This window comes from Aotus nancymaae, unplaced genomic scaffold (genome assembly GCF_030222135.1).
Source record: "Aotus nancymaae isolate 86718 unplaced genomic scaffold, 86718_ANA_hifiasm-v0.15.2.pri h1tg000059l, whole genome shotgun sequence".
Taxonomy (NCBI): Eukaryota; Metazoa; Chordata; class Mammalia; order Primates; family Aotidae; genus Aotus; species Aotus nancymaae.
Genome location: NW_026988473.1, coordinates 7,983,672 through 8,007,170, shown reverse-complemented (window position 1 = coordinate 8,007,170; position 23,499 = coordinate 7,983,672). Strand labels below are relative to the sequence as shown.

The 23,499-nt window shown below is 48.6% G+C and overlaps 1 protein-coding gene across 2 annotated transcripts in view; it reads right to left on the bottom strand.

Annotated features, from left to right (window-relative positions):
* Positions 1–23,499, bottom strand: part of AHNAK (AHNAK nucleoprotein) — a 104,796-nt gene that overhangs the window by 32,371 nt on the left and 48,926 nt on the right. For both annotated transcript variants that reach the window (XM_064364810.1, XM_064364809.1), the window contains one exon: positions 15,608–15,707. In XM_064364810.1, coding sequence (XP_064220880.1) covers positions 15,608–15,707 — 100 coding nt within the window. The remainder of the gene's footprint in view (positions 1–15,607; positions 15,708–23,499) is intronic.

Below are 23,499 nucleotides of genomic sequence, written 5' to 3'. Positions count from 1 at the left end.
AAGAGAATGGAAGAGAGAAAGGAAGCTGAGAACAGCCAGAAGAGCATGAATGAAGGAAGGGAGGGATGAGATGGACAGGGAGGGGATGGAGAGATAGAGAAAGGCCCATCTGTCCAATACCTGGGTGACCTGGGGGCTGCGACTACCACTCCTCCCAGGGTCTGGGTCATCTTCCCTCGGATCTAGGAGGCTGCCCATGACCCGGGGCCTCCTCAGGAGGAAGCATGCACAGTCCCCTTGGTGAGGCAGAGGGTTGGCTCCATCTCAGTCCTTCTCTGCACCCACATGCCCCCCCTTCCTACATCTCTGACCTCGTCACCTGCACTGACTTCCCATACCACCTCCCTCTAGACCTGGAGTAGGCCCAGCCCCTGCCTCTACTTGGATTGACTCCTGCGGCTCTTACCCGACTCCTCTCACCCTCTGTGGACCCCATGGCCAAACACCCACCTGACCCAGCCCCTCCCACCGCTGGCCTTCCTTTATCAGCTCCTTGCCCTCCCCTCTGACCCACAGCTCACAGACCCTCCCTGCACTGGCCAGTTTTCACAACTGTCCTTCCACCCTGAGTTCTTTTTTTATTTTGTTTTGAGATGGAGTTTTGCTCTTGTTGCCCAGGCTGGCATGCAATGGCATGATCTCGGCTCACCACAACCTCGGCCTCCCAGGTTCAAGTGATTCTCCTGCCTCAGCCTCCCGAGTAGAGTAGCTGGGATTACAGGCATGCGCCACCACATTTGGCTAAATTTGTATTTTTAGCAGAGATGGGGTTTCTCCATGTTGATCAGGCTGGTCTTGAACTCCCGACCTCAGGTGATCTACCCACCTCAGACTCTCAAAGTGCTGGGATTACAGGTGTGAGCCACCGAGCCTAGCCTATTCCACTCTGAGTTCTTAGGCCTCAGTTAACATCCTACCCCTCAGCAATGCCTCCCAGAAACCAGAGACCCCAATCCCAGAGCCCCCCTGTCACCCTTACCCAAACCTCTCTCACTCTTACCCAAACCTCCTCCTTCCTGCCTCTCAGCCCACACTCGCTGACTCATCCTGGCCCCTGCCATCCCTATGAAGTCAACCCTCAAAGCCTGGGCCAGGACAGCACAGCCCCCACCCGCTGTCACCATCCTGTCCCATAAATTCTCAAAGAATGGACCAGACCCCTACATGAGAACTACCAGGGGCCTTTGCTTAAAATACTATGACAGTGAAATAAGCCAGACACAAAAGAGCAAATGCTATATCACTCCACTTATCTGAGGTACCTGCAGTAGTACAATTCACAGAAACAGAAAGTAGGGCCAGGCGTAGGGGCTCATGCCTGTTATCCCAGCACTTTGGGAGGCCAAGATGGGAAGATCACAGGGTCAGGAGTTTGAGACCAGCCTGGCAATACTAAAAATACAAAAAATTAGCCAAGTGTGGTGGTGCACACATGTAACCCCAGCTACTCAGGAGGCTGAATCAGGAGAATCACTTGAACCCAGGAGGCAGAGCTTGCAGTGAGCTGAGATCACACCAGTGTACTCCAGCCTGGGCAAGATGGCAAGACTCCATCTCAAAAAAAAAAAAAAGGCTGTGTAAAAAAATTATAGGAACCAGGTTCAGTGACTCATGCCTATAATCCCAGCACTTTGGGAGGCTGAGGCTGGAGGATTGCTTGAGCCCAGGAGTTCCAGACCACCCAGGACAATATCGTGAGACCCCTTCCTCTACAAAAAAAAAAATTAGCTGGGCATGGTGGTGTGTGCCTGTAGTCTCAGCAACTCGGGAGGCTAAGGTGGGAGGATCACTTGAGACTTGGAGGTTGAGGCTGCAGAGAGCCATGATCACACCACTATAATTCAGCCTGGATGACAGAGTGAGACCCTGTCTCCAAAAAAAAAAAAAACAAAATAGGTAAGTGAGTTGACCGACATGTTAATTAGCTTGATTTAATCACTTCAAATTGTATACATATATCAAATACATCAATAAAAAATAATAGTAATAATGTATAAATAAAACAATTTAAAAATTAGAAATACAATGACAAAATCAGAAATCTTGGGATTGGGGCTCAGAAACCTACATCTTTTTTTTTTTTTTAAGACGGGGTTTCACCATGTTGGTCAGGCTGGTCTTGAACTCCCCACCTCAGGTGATCTGCCCACCTTGGCCTCCAAAGTGCTTGGATTACAGGCATGAGCCACCACGCCCGGCCAGAAACTTACATCTTTAATCCACTCCCCAGTGATTCTTACCCACCTTAAGCAGAAGAACTGAGATTGCTGCCACTTAGCTGCACATGCCCAGCCAAGTTGCCAAAACTACACAGCCTCAATTTCCCAACCTGCAAATGGACACAACACCTTCCTCACGAAGATCTTGAGAGTTACTTGAGATAAGGAATATAAAGTGCCCAGGGGTGACAGCTGCTTGACAGACGTGAATTGGACATTTAGTCAGTTCACAATGTCTACTGAGCACCCTGCTCTGGGTCCTGGAAACATAAGCATGAGCAAACTATGTCCCACCATCCTGGTGCCTACAGACAGTGATGGGTCCTCCCTCTCACACCTTAGGCCTCTGAAAAGCTACCTGCTGGAAAGGAACACCTGGCAACAGGTAGGAAGGATCCTGACCTCAGAGGCTGGTGAAGGAGAGGGACCCAGAGAAGCCGCTGCACAGGCAGGGACAGCAACAGAGGTGAGGTGTGGCGGGTCACCAGAGCACTTAAAAGAGGACCCCCGCGGCCATCAAAATGAACAAGATCCTGTCTTTTGCGGGAACATGGGTGGCGCTGGAGGCCATTATCTTCAGCAAACTAATGCAAGAATGGAAAACCAAACACTTCATGTTCTCACTTATAAGTGGGAGCTAAATGATGAGAACTCATCAACACAAAGAAGGGAACAACGGGGCCGGCTGTGGTGGCTCACACCTGTAATCCCAGCATTTTGGGAGGCCGAGGCAGATGGATCACGAGGTCAGGAGTTCGAGACCAGCCTGGCCAACATGGTGAAACCCCATCTCTACTAAAAATACAAACTTAGCTGGGTGTGGTGGCGCACACCTGTAGTCCCAGCTACTTGGGAAGCTGAGGCAGGAGAATCGCTTGAACCTAGGAGCTGAGATTGCACCACTGCACTCCAGCCTGGGCAACACTCTGTCTCAAAAAATAATAAAAATACAAATAAAAAGGGTAGACTGGCGGGCGGGCAGGCAAAAAAGAAGGGAACAACGGACACTGGGGTCTATTATGTTGGTGCAAAAGCAACTGCAGTTTTGCATTGTTGAAATTTGCATTTGATATTGGAATATATTCTTAAATAAATGTGGTTATGCTATACTTTTTTTTTTTTTTTGGAGATGGAGTCTTGCTCTGTCGCCCAGGCTGCAGTGCAGTGGCCTGATCTCAGCTCACTGCAACCTCCGCCTTCCGGGCTCAAGTGATTCTCCTGCCTCAACCTCCCAAGTAACTGGGATTACAGGAGCCTGTCACCACACCCATCTAACTTTTGTGTTTTTCGTAGAGACAGGGTTTCACCACGTTGCCCAGGCTGGTCTCAAACTCCCAACCTCAGGTGATCCAGCTGCCTCCGCCTCCCAAAGTGCTGGGATTACTGGCATGAGCCACCACACCCAGCTATACATCATTTTAATGCACATTTCTCACCTTAAGTTTTTTTTGTGAATGACTTATTACTTGCTGTTTATTTTATGTTAATTTTAGACTATGAAAATTATGTTAGACAAAAAGCAAATTCAAGCTATTTTCTTATTCAAGTCCAAACTGGGTCGTAAAGCAGCAAAGACAACTCACAGCATCAATGCGTTTGACCAGGAACCGCTAATGAACATACAGTGCAGTGGTGGTTCAAGAAGTTCTGGCCGGGTACGGTGGCTCATGCCTATAATCCCAGTACTTTCCAGAGGCCGAGGCAGCCGGATCACCTGAGGTCAGGCGTTCCAGAGCAGCCTGGCCAACATGGAGAAACCCCATCTCCTAACAATACAAAAAGCAGTTGGGTGTGGTGATGCACACCTGTAATTCCAGCTGCTTAGGAGACTGAGGCAGGAGAATTACTTGAACCTGGCAGGCAGAGGGTGTAATGAGCCAAGATTACGCCACTGCTCTTCAGCATGCCTGGGCAACAGAGCAAGACTCCGTCTCAAAAAAAAAAAAAAAAAAAAAAAAAAGAGTTTGCCGATTCCCTAAGCACAGATTTATATGCTACAAAAATCATTAAAAAAAAAAAAAAGTATTTCTCATTAGCAAAAATGTGTTGATTGAAATGGTTCCTATTCTGGTTAATAAAGATGTGTTTGAGCTTTGTTATAATGATTTCAAATTCACAGTCTGAAACGTCGATTATCTTTGCCCCAATACTTGAGGGTGCAGTGTGGGAGGAGAAAGAGAAGCAGAAACTGTTGGGTACTGGACTTAATTCCTGGGTGATGAAATAGCCTGTACAACAAACCCCAGTGCCATGAGTGTACCTATGTAACAAACATTCACATGCACCCCAGAACCTAACACAAAAGTTATAGAGAGGGACCCCGGCCGCGCCCTGGGGCGAGGCTTTCCCGAGGTGGTGCTGCTTGGGCAGAAACCTGGAGGATAATTGGCTTAGACGGTGAGGGGCCTTCCTGGCCAAGGAACAGCATGTGCAGAGGCACGGAGGCCTCTGGGACATTTGAGAAGAGACAGAAGGCCAGGATGGTAAAGGCGGGGACCTGTACACACAGAGCAAAGGGAAGGCCGGGGGCGGTGGCTCACGCCTGTAATCCCAGCACTTAGAGAGGCCGAGGCGGGTGGATCATGAGGTCAGGAGTTCAAGATCAGCCTGGCTAATGTGATGAAACCTCGTCTCTATTAAAAATACAAAAAAATTAGCCAGGCATGATGGCAGGTGCCTGTAATCCCAGCTACTCGGAGGCTGAGGCAGAGAATTGCTTGAACCCGGGAGGCGGAGGTTGCAGTGAGCCGAGATCACGCCACTGCACTCCAGCCTGGGCAACAGAGAGAGACTCCGTCTCAAAAAAAAGAAGAGTAAGAATAAGAGTAAGGAGAAGGAGGAGGAGGAGGAAGAGAAAAAGAAGAACAAGAATCAGCAGCAGCAGCAGCAGCGGGAAGTCAGGTATACTCAAAATCCTCCCAGGAATTCCTCTCAGCAGGACTGAGTGCTCCCTGAAGAGCAGAGCTCCTGGCTCCCATCTCCCCACCCACTGTTCCACTGGTTTCTTGGAATGGCCTCTCACCACCACCCACAGCCTCACAGTGCCAGTCTGGTCAGATCTGGTCAGCACACACATTCGCCCTTCTTCTCAGCCCAGACCCAGGGCTGAGCAGGAGCTGGGGCTGAGCCCCTGAGGTCTCTTCACACTAAGACTGGACCCCTCCAGCTCCTGCCAGGGTTCACCCCAGGGCTCCCCAACAGACCCAGGAGAGCATCGATGGAAGAATGCCTCTTCTTTGATTTTCCCTTGTCCTTTACTTCTCCCAAATTATTGCCCCTAGCAATGCCTAGAAAAGAGGAAGGTGGGCCGGGTGCTGGTGACTCATGCCTATAATCCCAGCACTTCGGGAGGCCAAGGCTGGGGGTTGGGAGTGGAGATTGCTTAAGCCCAGGAGTTCTTTTTCTTTCTTTCTTTCTTTCTTTTTTTTGAAACAGAGTTTCACTCTTGTTGCCCAGGCTGGAGTGCAATGGCATGATCTCGGCTCACCGCAACCTCCGCCTCCCAGGTTCAAGCGATTTTCCTGTCTCAGCCTCCCAAGTACCTGGGATTACAAGCATGAGACACCACACCTGGCTAATTTTGTATTTTTAATAGAGACGGGGTTTCTCCATGTTGGTCAGACTGGTCTCGATCTCAGTTGATCCGCCTGCCTCAGTCTCCCAAAATGTTGGGATTACAGGCGTGAGTCACCATGCCCAGCCCTTTTTTTTTTTTTTTTGAGACTAAGTTTCACTCTTGTTGCCCAGTCTAGAGTGCAGTGGCACAATGTTGGCTCACTGCAACCTCCACCACCCGGGTTCAAGCTATTCTCCTTCCTCAGCCTCCTGAGTAGCTGGGACTACAGGCACATACCACCATGCTTGGCTAATTTTTTTGTATTTTTAGTAGAGACGGGGTTTCACCATGTTAGCCAGGATGGTCTCAATCTCCTGACCTCATGATCTGCCCACCTCAGTTTCCCAAAGTGCTGGGACTACAGGCATGAGCCACTGCTCCCGGCCCCTAATCGTTGTTGTCAGGCCAACATTTTCGTCTTGGGTTCAAGGAGGGTTAGAAGGTTACCAGACTGCTCATGACCCTTCTATCAAGTTGTTTCCCTAAGAGCCTGTCACCATGCAGAGGGGAATACCCCACACTAACAGCAGGCCTCCATCTCCCCAACCAAATGCCTTCCGTTTCCTTCTTCCACGACACATGAAGCAGATAAGGCATGAAATCAAAGCTCTCTTTCCAGAACCGGCTCCCCAAGTGGGTGACCCAGGCCTGCATGCAATCTTGTCCTCTTGCCTGTTGAACTGTGAAACTGCTCTTGAAAGTATTCCAAAGTGGCTTTAGGGAATATTCATATCTTGACTGCTTTTTACTTCAATAAAAAGTTAAGGCAACTGGCCCATTCCAGGGAGCTGGAATCCAGAGAGGAGGGAGATGAGGTCCCAGTGCTCCTTCTGGTTGGGTTATGCCAGGTTTATAAGAGGGTCTCACACCACTCACCCCTGATTTCAAGCAGAAGGGTAGCAGGCAGAGCTTGGGAGGCCTCACCCACACCCTGCTTCCTCCCAGGAAGGTCAGCCCCTGCTCCCCTGCGTGTGCCCGCTGCAGGGAGCAAGCTGGACACAGTGGCCAGCTGTCCTGGACAGTGACAGCTACAGAACCCTCAGCCCTGCCAATCTTGCTTCTGATCCTTTCTAAATCACTTTAGCAGTTGATACTTTCAGGGTGGAGAAAATAAGGCTCAAGGGTTAAATTAAATTACGGGTTGTGACAGAGTTCATTCCAGGTACATCCATTCGGAGGCTGATCAGGCAAACCTGAGATTATCAGAGAAAGGCCTGACTCTCAGTGGTCCTGGACTCTGAAGCCTTGACCTCTGTCCCCAAATAGGGCCTTCCTTCCTGAGCTCTCTGCTATGCAAGGAATTCTGCATGCAGTTAAAAAAAAAATTGGATTTGTTGCCTTCTGGTCTGACCAAATTGGAATGCACAGTGTGGAGAAATGTTCATTGCCTGGGCAGGAACAGCCATCCACAGGAAAACAGACCTCAGTGAATAACATCCTCGACCTTCCCCCAAACACCCAGGGGCTGCCTCCTGTGAGTAACTGAGGAAACCTGAGGAGGATCGGAGCGTGGGTAGCTCCTGAGCTAATCCCTCACCAGGAGGTGACTTGGATGAAAAGGAAGGTGCTATGGGCTTCCCTTTCTTTCTTTCTTTCTTTTTTTTTTTTTTTTTGAGTTGGAGTTTCGCCCTTGTTGCCCAAGCTGAAGTGCGTTGGCACAATCTTGGCTCACTGCAACCTCCACCTCCCAGGTTCAAGCAATTCTCCTGCCTCAGCCTCCCAAGTAGCTGGGATTACAGGCATGTGCCACCACACCCAGCTAATTTTTTTGTATTTTTAGTAGAGACAGGGTTTCACCACATTAGCCAGACTGGTCTCGAACTCCTGACCTCAGGTGATCTGCCGGCCTTGGCATCCCAAAGTGCTGGGATTACAGGTGTGAGCAAGACTTCGCCTTTCTTCCACTTCCCTTACCCTATATTTAGCAGGACCTTCAGGGCCCCATTTCTGCCTCCATACCTCCCACCTTCAAACCTACCATTGCTACCCAAAAACCTCCCGAGACCTAGGCTTCCAGCAAGTCACCCTTCAATACTCTTTAAAGTCTGTGTCCTTCAACCCTCTTCCTCGATGTCAAGACCTTTTATGACCCATCTCCTGCCCCGTCTCCCCCACCACTCCCCAACTCATGCCGTGTCGGGTGAGGTCAGTCCCTCTTCCCTGCTGGGTCAGCCATGCTCACTCCATCCCTGGGTCATCACCCATATTGTCCACATGTAGGTCCTCTCTGATGAGGTGACATTATAAGGGGAAGAGTTTATCAAGGGGAAGAACATTCCAGGCATAGTTCACAGCAAATAGAAAAACCCTGGGTTGGAAGCTTGGCTGCCAGATCAAGGAACAGCAAGGAGGCCCTTGTGGCCAGAGCTCCATGAGGAAGGGAAAGAAGAGGTGGGAAGAACAGTGAGGGCCAGGTGGTATGGAAGGCTCTCCGCCACCGCCAGCGCCTGAGCATGCTTCCGAGTGAGATGCAGAGCCATGGAAGGCCATTCATGAGGCACGGCAGCACTTGGCTTAGGTTTCACAAAGATTAACTGGCCGGGAGCAGCGGCTCACATCTGTAACCCCAGCACTTTTGGAGGCCAAGGCAGGAGGATCATTTGAGGCCAGGAATTCGAGACCCGTCTGGGCACCACAGTCAGACCCTGCTTCATTACAAATATTTTTTAAAACTAAGCCGGGCGCGGTGGCTCATGCCTGTAATCCCAGCACTTTGGGAGGCCAAGGCAGGCAGATTGCGACGTCAGATCAAGACCATCCTGGCCAACATGGTGAAACCCCGTCTCTACTAAAAATAAAAATATTAGCCGGGCATGGTGGCATGCGCCTGTAGTCCCAGCTACTTGGGAGGCTGAGGCAGGAGAATCACTTGAACCCGGGAGCCGGAGGTTACAGTGAGCTGAGATCACACCACTGCACTTCAGCAACAGAGCAAGACTCTGTTTCAAAAAAAAAAAAAAAAATACATAGCCATGGTGGTGCGTGCCTGTACTCGGGAGGCTGATGTGGGAGGAGTGCTTGAGCCCAGGAGTCTGAGGCTGCAGTGAGCTGTAATCCCACCATAATACTCCAGCCTGGGTGACAGAGTGAGACTCTGTCTCAAAAGAAAAAAAAAAACAAAAAGGATCAATCCAAGGCAGAAACAGGGAGGCAAGTTAGGAAACAACTGTAATCCCGATGAGAGATGCAGTGGCTTAGTTCAGGGCGGTGGCCGTGGAGATGGGGCGAAGTGGCCAGATTCAGGACACAGAAGATGGAGCTGATAGGAACTGCTAATGGTATCACTATCTGATGTAAAAGAGTAAGAGGAAGCTGGGCTTGGTGGCTCACACCTGTAATCCCAGCACTTTGGGAAGCCGAGGCAGGTAGATCACCTGAGGTCAGGAGTTTGAGACCAGCCTGGCCAACATGGTGAAACCCCTGTCTCCACCAAAAACACAAACAAATTAGCCAGGCATGTTAACACATGCCTGTAAGTCCCAACTAGTCAAGAGTCTGAGGCAGGAGAATCACTTGAACCCAGGAGGTAAAGGTTGCAGGTGAGCCGAGATCGCACCACCGCACTCCCGCCTGGGTGACAAAGCAAGACTCTGCCTCAAAAAAAAATTCAAATGAAATTCTGACACGTGATATAACATAGATGAACCCTGAAAATATTATGCTAAATGAAGTAAGCCAGACACAAAAGGACAAATACGGTGTCATTCCATTTACATGAGGTATCTAGAGTAGTCAAATTCATACAGTCAGAAAGCAGCTTGGTGGTTGCCAGGGCCTGGAGAGTTAGCATTGAATGGTTACAGAGTTTCATTCATCGCTCTTTTCATCTTGTGAGATGAAGAAAGTTCTGGAACCGCACAGTGGAGATGGTAGCGCAGTGACATGAATGTGCTTTATACCAGAGCTGTGCACATAAAAATGGTTAAAACGGTAAATTTTATGTTATGTCTATTTTACCACCGTTTTTTTTTTCTTTAAATAGATGGAACTCACAGATTGGTCCACTGGCAAGGGTCCTATAAGGTTTTAGAGATTTATAAACACAAATGCAAATGAAAAACTACCCTGGAGTAGCCAGGCGTGGTGGCTCATGCCTGTAATCCCAGCACTTTGGGAGGCCAAGGCAGGCGGATCACCTGAGTTCAGGAGTTCAAGACCAGCCTGACCAACATGGAGAAATCCCATCTTTACTAAAAATACAAAATTAACCAGGCATGGTGGCGCACGCCTGTAGTCCCAGCTACTCGGAAGGCTGAGGCAGGAGAATTGCTGAACTCAGGAGGCAGAGGTTCAAGGCAAGTTTCCTCCCAAGAGCAAAACTCCATGTCAAAAAAAAAAAGAAAAATTACCCTAGAGTTTTCCCATGGTTATCATAGGTACAGGAATAAATATCTGCCTCCATCCCACCAAGAGGGCATCACAATGGGAAGAGAGGGATCACTGAGTAAGGAGCGGCAGATTCCAAATAGAAGCCTATTCCAGACCAAAGAACATCGTGAAAGAGGAGAGGACTGAAGTAAGATGGTCAGAGAAGCCAAGTGAGCCAAGGGGGTTCAAACCATGAAACAGCAACACTGTGGACCACCAATGGTGCAGAACGTCTGATGACGGCTTAGGTGACCAGTCCAGTGCGAAGCTGATAAGGGAGCATAATTACAACAGCTAACATTTATTAAGCACTTACTGTATGTCAGGCACCACTATAAGCACTGTGCAGGTACTAACTCAATCTTCACAACCATGAGATGTAATCACCCTTTTTTTTTCTTGAGGCAAAGTTTTGCTCTTGTTGCCCAGGCTGGAGTGCAATGGCGTGATGTCGGCTCACCGCAACCTCCACCTCCCGGGTTCAAGCGATTCTCTTGCCTCAGACTCCCAAGTAGCTGGGATTACACGCATGCACCACCTTGCCCAGCTAATGTTTTATTTTTAGTAGAGACAAGGTTTCTTCATGTTGGTGAGGCTGGTCTTGAACTCCCTACCTCAGGTCATCCATCCACCTTGGTCTCCCAAAGTGCTGGGATTACAGGTGTGAGCCACAGCGCCCGGCCTTTTTTTAATTTTTATTTTTTTGAGATAGAGTTTCCCTCTTGTTGCCCAGGCTGGAGTGCAATGGCACCATCTCAGCTCACCTCCGCCTCCTGGATTCAAGCGATTCTCCTGCCTCAGCCTCCCAAGTAGCTGGGATTACAGGCATGCACCACCATGCTCAGCTAATTTTGTATTTTTAGTAGAGACAGGGTTTCTCCATGTTGGTCAGGCTGGTCTTGAACTCCTGACCTCATGTGATCCACCGATCTCAGCCTCCCAAAGTGCTGGGATTACAGGCGTAAACTACCACGCCCAGCGGATGTTATCATCCTAATCTCACAGATGAAAGAAAAACTGGAGGGTTCCCCAGGGAAGAGTACAGAGACAGGATTTGAACCCAGAAAGTCCAGTTTCCGAGCTCAGCTCCTAACCATGAGAGCACATGGCTCAAGGCAGGACAGTATGACATCCAGCACCATGAGTTTATAGGTTTCCATTTGTGGCTTCAACTCTCCAGCACCTCACTCCTCAAAACCTCCTTGAGCATTTAGGACACAGCATAGGCCGGGTGTGGTGGCTCACTCCTGTAATCGCAGCATTTTGGGAGGCTGAGGCGGGTGGATCACGAGGTCAGGAGTTTGAGACCAGCCTGACCCAACATGGTGAAAACCTGTCTTTTAAAAAAAAAAAAGACATAGCATAGATGGCTTGATTCAAAAGTTCTGCTGCTCTGAACTGCACAGACTTGTCTCCAAGCTTAGCAATCATCCTGTGATGTCCTGACTATTTACCAAAATGACCCTGTAAGCAGCTGACTGAAGTGTTACCGTGAGAAAACCATGTTGTGTTCAAATGGGTTATCCCCTTGAGAAGTTGACTTAGAGAAAGCTGGAGGCTCATGGCAGGGGCAGGGAAGGCTTGTTTCTCACACGCCCATGAAGTAATGTTTACACAAGACTCCAGCTTCAAAGTCCATGACAGTGGGGGACACGAAAGTTGGTTTCTAAGGAAACATCCATGATCGGGGAATGAGGCGTCTCTGGCAAAGAGAACTATAATCTTTCTCCTGTACTTTAAACCAAGGCATGAGAAGATGAAAAGCCATGGAAGTTCCTCTAAGCTCCACAGACTTGATCGGGATCCCTGTGACTGGCTGCTTTAAATCTGCCACCCTCAGCGCCTGGCTCTGCAAAGGTGCTCAGTGAATAAACGTTCATTGAATGAACAGACATTATGCAGCTAGTGAACAAGTCCTTTGAGAAAAGGGGTCAAATCCCAATTCCCTTTTCATCCCAAGACATTTAATTTAATTAATGTTGAAGTAAAGCGTACAATAAAAAAGTGCTGCATTTGGCAACACAAACACTAGAACCCAATCCCCAAACAGCAAAAGAGAAATGGCCACCATGTAAGTGCTGGGAAGCCAGAGAGCGGCTCTTTCCATCATCTGTCTAGTTTTTGGTTTTGTTTTGTTTTGTTTTTGAGTTGGAGTTTTGCTCACGTTGCCCAGGCTGGAGTGCAGTGGTGCGATCTCAGCTCACTGCAGCCTCCGCCTCCCGGGTTCAAGCGATTCTCCTGCCTCAGCCTCCCGATTAGCTGGGATTACAGGCACCCACCATGCCTTGCTAATTTTTTTTTTCTTTTGTGTTTTCAGTAGAGACAGAGTTTTGCTATGTTGTCCAGGCTGGTCTCAAATTCCTGGCCTCAGGTAATCCACCCTGCTCAGCCTCCCAAAGTACTGTGATTACAGGTGTGAACCACAGCACTAACCCATCTGTCTAGTTTATATTCCAGGCAGATGGTGCTGGAGATCCTCATGGGCTCTACTGAGACTAAAATCTAGAGGAGGCCAAGCATCGTGGGAGCCAAATCAGGGATGCCTGGGCACCATGGGAGAGCACAGAGAAGGGGCCCTGAGCCCAGACTGGGAGGCCCAGGTGGGCCTGGAGTGCTGGTTCAAAGGCCCAGGAAGATGGGGGGAGAGAGGTGTGGAAGTGCACAGTAAAGACACAGGAGCATGGCCTGGCATCACGGATGTGGGGACCAGCACTAGGGTGTGGTTGGAGTGAAAAGAGCACATGGGAAGTGGTGAGGGCTAAGCTAACAGCTGGGTCATGGCAGCCTTGGGTGCTGAGCTAAGGATGCGAACTTAACCCAAAAGCCATAAACCGCCACTGAAGAATTTCAAGGAGGGAAGTAACATGATTTGACTCTTCTATCTTAAACTCATTACTATTTAAGATCACTCTATCCATGAAGGAAAAGACCTAAGACAGGTAGACAGTTAGGAAGGGATTGTAGCAAGTAATAAAAACTAAAACTATTGGAAATGTTAAGAAGGTGGGTGGGGCTGGGTGAGGTGGCTCACGCCTGTAATCATAATCTCAGCACTTTGGAAGGCCGAGGCGGATGGATCACAGGGTAAGGAGCTCGAGACCAGCCTGGCCAATATGGTGAAACCCCGTCTCTACTAGAAATACAAAAATTAGCCGGGTGTGGTGGCATGCACCTGTAATCCCAGCTACTCGGTAGGCTGAGGCAAAGGAATCACTTGAAGCAGAGGTTGCAGTGAGCCGAGATCGTGCCACTGCACTCCAGCCTGGGCAACAAAGGAAGACTCCAACTCAAAAAAAAAAAAAAGGTGGGTGACTGGTGTGGTGGCCAGATGGTTAGCAGAGCTGATGAGAGACAGTGGGGTGGGAGATGAAAGAGACAGGAAGAGGGGAGATGGAGGGGAACCCAGATGTGCAGGCCTGGAGCTCGGAAGAGAGGCAGGCTTGAGAGTCACAGAGCCCCAAGAGGTTGCCCGGAGACAGAGTCTAGAGTGAGAAAAACAAAAACCTATGACAGATCCTTGGGAAATTCTGCCAGTTTCAAGGTCATGGGAAGAGAGGAGCCCACAAAGGGCCTAGAAAAGGAGGGCAAAGTCATCCTAACCAAACAGACATCAACACAAAGATGTCGCCAAGCAGAGGGGGCAGGGTGTTTCAAGGAAGGAGAGGGCACAGCACCAAGTGCCAGAGATTTTCCTGGGCACTAACAGAAATAAAGCTGAATCGTAGGCTGGGCGCGATGGCTCATGCCTGTAATCCCAGGACTTTGGGAGGCCAGAGTGGGCCTATTGCCTGAGGTCAGGAGTTCGAGACCAGCCTGATCAACATGGAGAAACCCCATCTTTACTAAAAATACAAAATTAGCCAGGCGTGGTGGTGCATGCCTGTAATCCCAGCTACTCGTGAGGCTGAAGCAGGAGAATCGCTTGAACCTGGGAGGCGGAGGTTGTGGTGAGTCAAGATCGCGCCACTGCACTCCAGCCTCGGTGATAGAGCTGGACTCCATCTAAATAAATAAATAAATAAAGTGGAATCAGCAAGAGCAGTATTGAGTGGTGGGGTGGGAGCCTGGGCACGGGGAGTGGGGGGACTGGAGGGAAGGGAAGATGAGGAAGAGGCCACAAGAACAGAACAGGCAACGCTTTCCAGTTGGCTCTCAAAGAATAGCACCACAGCAAGAGGGGTTCGGGCTTGAGGGGGCTTTCTTTAAAGGAGAAGGAGTGTGTGCATGTTTACTTGCTGGAGGGACATTCACCCCAAGCTACCGGTGGAATGCGGTGGGGAAGAGGTGAGAGGAGGGAATGGGGCTCAGATGAAGGAAGGAGGGTCCACGGGGCAGAGGTAGGAAACAGAGCTCCTTTCCCCAGTGCCTGGGCAGTCAGCCCTCTTCAGCTGACATTGCCATGTGGGAATGCAGGCTCAGTGAACATGACAAAATGTTGAAAGGCCATATAGTCCATATTTTCTGTTTATTGTTTTGTTCTGTTGAGACGAAATCTCACTCTGTCTCCCAAGCTGAGTGTAGTGGCACGATATTAGCTCTCTGCCTCCAAGTGATTCTCCTGCCTCAGCCTCCCAAGTAGCTGGGATTACAAGCACCCGCCACCATGCCCGGCTAATTTTTATATTTCTAGTAGAGACAGGGTTTCACCATGTTGGCCAGGCTGGTCTCGAACTCCTGACCTCAAGTCATCTGCCCGCCTCGGCCTCCCAAAGTGCTGGGATTACAGGCATGAGCCACCATGCCCGGCCCATGTTTTCTATGAAGTCTCCTGATTCTTAGATGTTTGCAACTACCTCCAAAAAACAGTTTCGTTTTTGTGCAGGCCAGAAACATGGCTACAGCCCAGATTGAGCTAATGAGCCCCCAACGTAGCTCCTTAGGACCCAGGATTTCCATACCCCGCAGTCACTCACTTCTTCCCCTCTGGCTCACCCTCCTGTGGGCATCTCCCTCCTAGGAGGCCTGAAAAAGCATTTCCTTTCGAGGATCAAAAGGACTTTTTCTAAGCTCTGGTAGATCTTCCACTAGTAGATTCCAACCCTTTAATTCTACGTCTTTGGTTTCTGCCCCGCCCTGGCTTCTGGGTTTAATAGGTACTGTTTTAAAAGCATGGGATATTCCGCAGCAGCCCTCCCTATGAAGAAACCCTTGAGGTTCCTTCTGAAGGAGTCTGTAATCCTTCTGTAGTAAGTGCATTTCCTATGTGTGTCTCACAAAGCTGAAAGAAGAGCAGAAGGACTTGAATTTCTAGGCCCAGGCGGAAGAGGGGCTGGGCCCTGGGGGCCCTGAGCCATATCCTTCCAGGCGTGGCTTCCACAGCCCAGGCAGGCATGCCCATCTGTATAAAGGGTATCATTATCATAATGAAGGTCATCAGCCCTTCAGTCCCCACCACTTCTCTCACCTGCATTTGGGGTGGAGACTGAAACTGCCCCGGCTTGGCTGGTGTCTTCCTTCTGTTTGTTGCGGTCTTTGCATTCCAGTGCTGATGGTTGTGGTGTGTTCTAACAAGGATAAAGATTATCACCAGGTCACTTATCAAATCATCCAATCAATGAGCACTTTTCAAATGCCTACTATGGGTGTATAAAACAACAGAGACCCACATTTACCAACAACAACCCCCAACACATCCCAGCCCAGCCCAGGCTCCATTCTTGCCTGGAATCTCTAGCTGTAGAGAAGATAACAGAGATCTTTAGAAGGCAACTGGCCTAACCTGAAGCATAGCCTTTTGTGACAGCCCAGGGAATCTCATGCAAAGGGGACAGTGTTATCTGGGGTTCATCCAACCACCAGCCCCAGTCCTTCTCCTCAAGGACTTTGCCATGACAGAAGGAGAGAGATGAAGTACAACTAAACACTGAGGAACAATGTGCAAGAAAGGACGGTTTTGTTGTGGGACCAGCATACTCATTGGTTACTGTCCCCTGGGGATCTTTGCTCCGTCCAGCATTAAGCTGGATCCTGCGGGGTAGGGGTTCCGATCACTAGACTCAGCTCCACTCAGAGCTCCTGATGCCTTTCATGGTAGCTCTCCAGTCATAGATCACTACCATCTGTGGGGAAGGGGAGTGTTCCCGTCAAGAAGGAGAGCCCACCTGCTCATGCCTGTAATCTCAAGGTTTTGGGAGGCCAAGATGGGCAGATCACCTGAAGTCGGGAGTTTGAGACCAGCCTGACCAACATGGAGAAACCCTATCTCTACTGAAAAATACAAAATTAGCCAGGCATGGTGGTGCATGCCTGTAATCCCAGCTACTCGGGAGGCTGAGATGGGAGAAGCACCTGATCCCAGGGAAGTCGAGGCTACAGTAAGCTGTGATCACACCACTACACTCCAGCTTGGGTGACGGGGTAAGACCCCCCCGCAAAAGAAAAGAAAGTGGCAGAGCTGAGATTTGAACCCAGACCACCTGGTTCATAAACCCACACTCTAAACGCTACACCATCCACTCATGTTTCACAGCATATATTAGGAAATATGAAAGAAGGAAAAAAACCCAAGCCAAAGTTGCCACTATATTCAAGTTAAGAAGTTATCCTATAGAAAGCATGACTTTTAGCTAAATATGTAGCTAACCTCACAGTGTCCGGTTGTAACTCACTGCCAAAACTAGAGTGCTTTAGAAATAACAGTAATAGGCCAGACACAGTGGCTTATGCCTATAATGCCAGCACTTTGGGAAGCCAAGGCGGGTGAATTATTTGAGGCCAGGAGTTCGAGACCAGCCCTGCCAACATGATGAAACCTCGTCTCTACTAAAAATAGAAAAATTAGCCAGGCATGGTGGTATATGCCTGTAATTCCAGCTACTCAGGAGGTTATAGCAGGAGGATCATTTGAACCCAGGAGGTGGAGGCTGCAGTGAGCCAAGATTGAGCCACTGCACTCCAGTGTTGGGGATAAAGTCAGACCCTGTCTCTCTTTTTCTTTTTTTTTTTTTTTTTGAGACGGAGTTTCACTCTTGTTGCCCAGGCTGGAGTACAATAGCACGATCTCTGCTCACTGCAACCTCCACCTCCCAGTTCAAGTGATTCTCCTACCTCAGCCTCCCTAGTAGCTGGAATTACAGGCACCTGCCACGATGCTCAGCTAATTTTTTGTATTTTTAGTAGAGACGGGGTTTTGCTATGTTGGCCAGGCTGGTCTCGAACTCCTGACCTCAGGCAATCCTCCCACCTCAGCCTCCCAAAGTGCTGGGATTACAGGTGTGAGCCACCCCACCTGGCTCGACCTTGTCTCAAAAAAAAAAAAAGAAAAAAAGAAAGAACGGTAATATTACTAAAAACCAGCAAAACAAAGATTCCTTAGCAGCTGGACTAAATAAAGGAGTAGGGAATGAGTTCAGTTTCTATTCACTTTGGAAAATGAAACAATCAAATCATTAAGCAACTGGTTTTCGGATACAAATACAAAATTAATCTGAAACCATTAAAAAAAGTCACACTGCCTTAAAAGTCCTAGGCTCCCTCTGAAAAGCAAACTTCAAGAAAAAGCCATTATTATTAAATCCAGCCATATCCTGGGTGATATTCAATCACTAGAGATTAATATTAAGATACTCTATGAGTCTAAACAGTAGTGAAATCATCAAAGCAGGGAAAAGGAAAATCTTGTTAGTAACAAAAAACTATACCTAGAGAAAATACTCAGGGAGAAAAATTCTTCCACAGCCACCACTCTGATGTTATTTTGAAAACAGAGATTGGCCAGGCAAGGTGGCTCATGCCTGTAATCCCAGCACTTTGGGGACCCAGGCGGGCAGATCACAAGGTCAGAAGTTCAAGACCAGCCTGGCCAACATAGTGAAACCCCCGTCTCCACTAAAAATACAAAATTTGGCCAGGCATGGTGGCATGCACCTGTAGTCCCAGCTACTTGGGAAGGTGAAGACAGTAGAATCGCTTGAACCCAGGAGATGGAGGTTGTGGCGAGCTGAGATCGTGGCGAGCTGAGATCACGCCACTGCACTCCAGCCTGGGCAACAGAGCCAGACTCATCTCAAAAAAGAAAAGAAGAAAACAGAGGTTGAGAAAAACAGAAGAGCAAATGACATTAAGGGGCGGATAGGAGAAGGAAATCCCCATGGAATTAAATGGTATAAAATGTAGAGTGTTCTTAAAGCTGTTCCTTTTAAAATGTACTTCTCTGTGGAAAACATCATACTGAGTGTGAGCTTTGAAAAGATTAAGGCAGGATCCAGACTGCGGTATCGTTCCTCCTGAGGTACCAGAAAAAGGTTTGAAGATGGGCCTGATATCATCAAAGCCAAGCATAGAAAACTAACAACTTCTGCTAAAGTGTTCTGAACTGATCAAAGGAGGAGTCCAAAGGCCAGTGCACCGAGCAGACTGGGACTGAATGATCGGCAATGTCACTTCGTCATTCCAGGTCATGACCACTGTGTGGCAGGAAAGGATGTGGCAGAAGGGCAGGCTAGGATATCAGAGAACTCCTTGAAGCCGCTGAGAAAACAGAGGATAAGGAAGGGAAGGGGGAGGTCACTCCCCTGAAGCCCGAAGATAAGGAAGGGAAGGGGGAGTTCCCTCCCCGGAAGCCCTCCAAGACCCCAGACTCTCCTGTTTCATATCTAAAGGTAATGGTGAAATGTGTGGAGAAAACTGATACATAACCATTCCTAACAAAAAAGGTAGAGACATGATTACTCACTCCAGGTAAAACAGTTACTAAGTAACAGAAGACATGGCATTCAATAGTATCATTAGGGCACATGTGATTATGTTACTAATGTGAATCATTCACAATTTCCTGGCCAAGAGAGAGCTGAAATTTTTATTCTAATGAGATCGTAGAAACTGGTAACAAATAAGATCAATAAACCATACAAGTGTGCAGAAAATAGGGCTTTCATATCCAGAAGTGGGGTGTACATGGATGCAACCTTTTTGGGGGCAATTTGGAAGTTAGCTATTCAAATGTCAAATGCATAGGATTTCCATCTCTAGATATCCAAGTGAAATACTCCTATGCATGTTGAAAGTGACATGTGCAGCCGGACGTGGTGGCTCATGCCTGTAATCCCATCACTTTGGGAGGGTGAGGCGGACGGATCACCTGAAGTCAGGAGTTCAAGACCAGTCTGGCCAACATAGCAAAACCCCATCTCTACTAAAAATACAAAAATTAGCCAGTGTTGTGGCGCACCTGTAGTCCCAGCTACTCAGGAGGCTAAGGCAGGAGAATCACTTGAACCCAGGAGGCAGAGGCTGCAGTGAGCCGAGATTGCACCACTGCACTCCAGCCTGGGCGACAGAGCAAGACTCCATCTAAAAAAAAAAAAAAAAAAAAAAATGGCATGTGCGACAACATTTGTAGGTACAAAAAAAAATGTAAACACTGGGGCCAGGCTTAGTGGCTCACACCTGTAATCTCAGCACTTTGGGAGGCCGAGGCAGGCAGATCACCTGGTCAGGAGTTCAAGACCAGCTGGGCCAAAATGACAAAACTCCGTCTCTACTAAAAATACAAAACAATTTAGCCAGGTGTGGTGGCACGCCCCTGCAATCTCAGCTATTCAGGAGGCTGAGGCAGGAGAATCACTTGAACCTTGGACTCAGAGGTTGCAGTGAGCCAAGACTGAGCCACTGCACTCCAGCCTGGGTGACAGAGCAAGACTTCATCTAAAAAAAAAAAATGTAAACACTGAAAATAAAAGTCCATCAATAGAGGAATTGTCAAATATGCAATATATTTGTGCTGCACAATATTTTACAACAATGAAAGGAATGAGGTAGGTCTGTTTTTACCTACACAGAACATCTCCAAAATATTAAGAGCAAAAGCAAATTGCAATACAACACAGTCCAATCATATTTATGGTTTTGTGGGTGTTGTTGTTGCTAAACCACAAAACTATAGACTTCTGTGTTAACATACAGACATGTCCAAGTGCATTGAGCACAGTCTACAGGGCACACGCCACGATGATGCCGATGGTTATGACTAAGGAGGAGCATGCAAGTGTGTTTACAACAAAGGGGAACTTGTCTTGTTTTACCTTTTTTTTTTAAGCAGAGTCTTGCTCTGTTGCCAGGCTGGAGTGCAGTGGCGTGATCTCAGCTCACTGCAACCTCTGCCTCCCATGTTCAAGCAATTCTCTGCATCAGCCTCCTGAGTAGCTAGGATTACAGGTGTGCGCCACCACGCCCAGCTAATTTTTGTTAGTAGAGCCGGGGTTTCACTCTGTTGGCTAAGCTGGTTTTGAATTCCTTACCTCGTGATCCACCCGTCTCAGCCTCCCAAAGTGCTGGGATTACAGGCATGAGCCACCATACCTAGCCTGTTTTAATTTTTTACAAAAATGAATGGCATGCTAAGATTACACTAAATGTAATTATAATTGTAAGGCCGGTCGCCTCACCGGGAGCTCGGACACGCCCACCCCCCTTCCAGCCTCGCCCGGAGCTTGGACACGCCCACCCCCTTCCCCGCCTAGAAACCACGTCACCACTCCACGCCCACTTCTGCACTCAGCACACAAATCTGCACTAGACACTAGCCTCTGCACTCAGCACCTAGCCGACCGTTGAAGAACCCTGCCAAAATTTAAAAGAAGCTCCGCCAGAACCTGCCCAATAGCATTTTGCCCCGTCCAGGTCCCACTCCTCCTGGGCGGCCCGCTCACCGGAAATCCCGCCTACCTGCCAATGGCAGCTTGTCCCCACCCACGTCCTGCTTCCCCACAACCAATCAAAATGCTCTACTCCCTATAAAATCCCACGCCCAAGAGGAATCAAGCGCGACTTCTCCGGCCTCTCCTGTTGGACCGCAGAACTTTGCCCAGGAGCCAATTAAATTTATTTATTTCCATAATTGGCCTCAGTTGCCTCATTCGAACCTCACTTGTTTCATTTAAACCTTACAATAATTACATTATATGGTGTAATTAAAAAATTGAATCTTTGGGGCCAGGCATAGTGGCTCATGCTTATAATCCCAGTGCTTTAGAAGGCCAAGGTGGGAGGATCACTTGAGGCCAGGAGTTCAAGATCAGCATGTGGGCAACACAGTGAGCCCCAGACTCTAAAAAAGAAAAAGGTTTATTTTTATTTATTTATTTTTTTTATTAGCTGGCATAGTAGCTGTGCCTTTAGTAAGAGCTACTCGGAAAGCTGAGGTGGGAGAATCTCCTGAGTCCAGGAGTTTGAGGTTGCAGTGAGCTGTGATCATTCCAGTGCACGCCAGCCTGAGTGACAGAGCAAAGCCCTGTCTCAAAAAAAAAAAGAAGAAGAAGAAAGAAAATAAATAAATATTTGGAAATGTTGATCGTAAAAATTTCCACCTGCCCAATAGAATATTCATTAGGATGGAAAGTGCTTTACCAGCTGTGATTACTTCAACCAGGGGAGCTTCATTATTCAACAAATATTTATTGAGCATCAACTATAGGCCACGCACTGTTCTAGACTCAGGATACATTAAAACTCCCTGCCTTCATGGAGCCTATATTCCAGTGGACCTTATGGCCTCTCTTCCACCTCTCTTCTCACACTTCCTTTGTGGGGGTGGTCTCTGGAAGGGAGGCACGGACATGGGGAGATAAAATATGCCCAGAGGCAGGGGCATGACATAGATGAGTTCTGACGGTGTCTTCTGGGTCTGGGAAAGAAGAAAAGATGGAGAGGGTTTAAGGCTTTAGAGCAGGACCATAGCATCTGACTGGCCCCTCACTAAACATCCTCCGTATCTGTTCAAACCTACCAGGCACAGTGGCTCACACCTGTAATCCCAGCACATTGGGAGGTCGAGGTGGGCAGATCACCTGAGGTCAGGAGTTCAAGACCAGCCTGGCCAACATGGTGAAACCCCTTCTCTACTAAAAATACAAAAAAAAATTAGCTGGGCATGGTGGTGCATGCCTATAATCTTAGCTACTTGGGAAGCTGAGGCAAGAGAATCACTGGAACCCGAGAGGTGAAGGTTCTGGTGAGCCGAGATTGTGCCACTACACTCCAGCCTGGGCAACAGAGCCAGACGCCGTCTCAAAAAACAAAACAAAACAAAACAAAAACAAAAAAAACCCAGCTGCGCAAGTTGAGCTGTCGGCAGCTGCACCACTCCTGTGCCACTCCTCCACTTCCTGGAGACTGTGAACCAAGCCATGAAAGGGGAAGGGGTGTGACCAAGTGCTGGTGGGGCTTAGGAGCTCCTGGCTCCTCCAGGATGCCAATGAGAGTTCCCTTCTGGCATGAGGTCACTTAGAATGCTGATGGCTGAGAGAGCAGTGGTGGGAGGACAGAGATTAGCTGGTAAGGGGAAAGTGAGGAAGTGAAAGGAAGCCCATGTAAGAGCTAACTGTGCTCCATCTGGGCCAAAATGGGGAGAGCACATCTCCCTTTGGGCGTCATCTGGCACCAGACCAAGGCTCGGCCAAGCTTTTCTGTGCTGGAAAGCCAGAAACCAGGCAGGAGAGCCTGCTGGTCCTCAGCGCCCTCACTTCCCAGTCCTCTGCTCCTCTGTCCCCTGCACCAGACTTCCTGGCTCCAGCTTGCTTCTGGTCTAAGCTGAATAGAATAGGGAAGAGGGCAGGTGAAATGCTTCAAGACAGGCTTGGCATGAAAACGTGGAACTGAGTTTGTGGCTTACCCAAGAGATTAAACATAGTCTAGCTGTACCCATGCAATTTAAGGTAGGAAGGTTACAGATCCTGTATTCCAAACCAACCTGCATTCACAGGACAAGGGCTATAAAACACAGAGGAATGACTCAATAATGGTGAAACTCAGACATCCTTGACAAGCCAGTAGGGATGATATTTCAGGCTAGGGCAGCCTTACCTGAGGCCTTCAAATCAGACTATAAAGGTACCTGGCTGCCCCACCTGAGCTCAGCCTAGCCAGCTTCCCAGCTATGCCAGTTCACACAGGTGCTAGAAGGCTGGGGTAATCTGATTGGCCCAGAGAGTCACTTGTGCTAGAGAAGACGGGCTTTGTTAATGATCAGAATCAGGTTTGAACCTGTTCCTGCCAAACCTACGTGCTGTCCCTCAGAGAGCCCGATGGTGACATACACAGGGTGTGGTTTGTGGCTCTGAACCTCCCCAACCTCCTCAATGACTTAAAAAATCCAAGTGGGTTTTCAACTGCTGAGCCCAGTTGACCATACCAGAAATTGAGCTAAAGAACCATCCACCTCGGCCAGGCACAGTGGCTCACACCTGTAATCCCAGCACTTTGGGAGGCTAAGGCAGGTGGATCACCTGAGGTCAGGAGTTTAAGACCAGTCTGACCAACGAAACCCCGTCTCTATTAAAAATACAAAATTAGCCATGC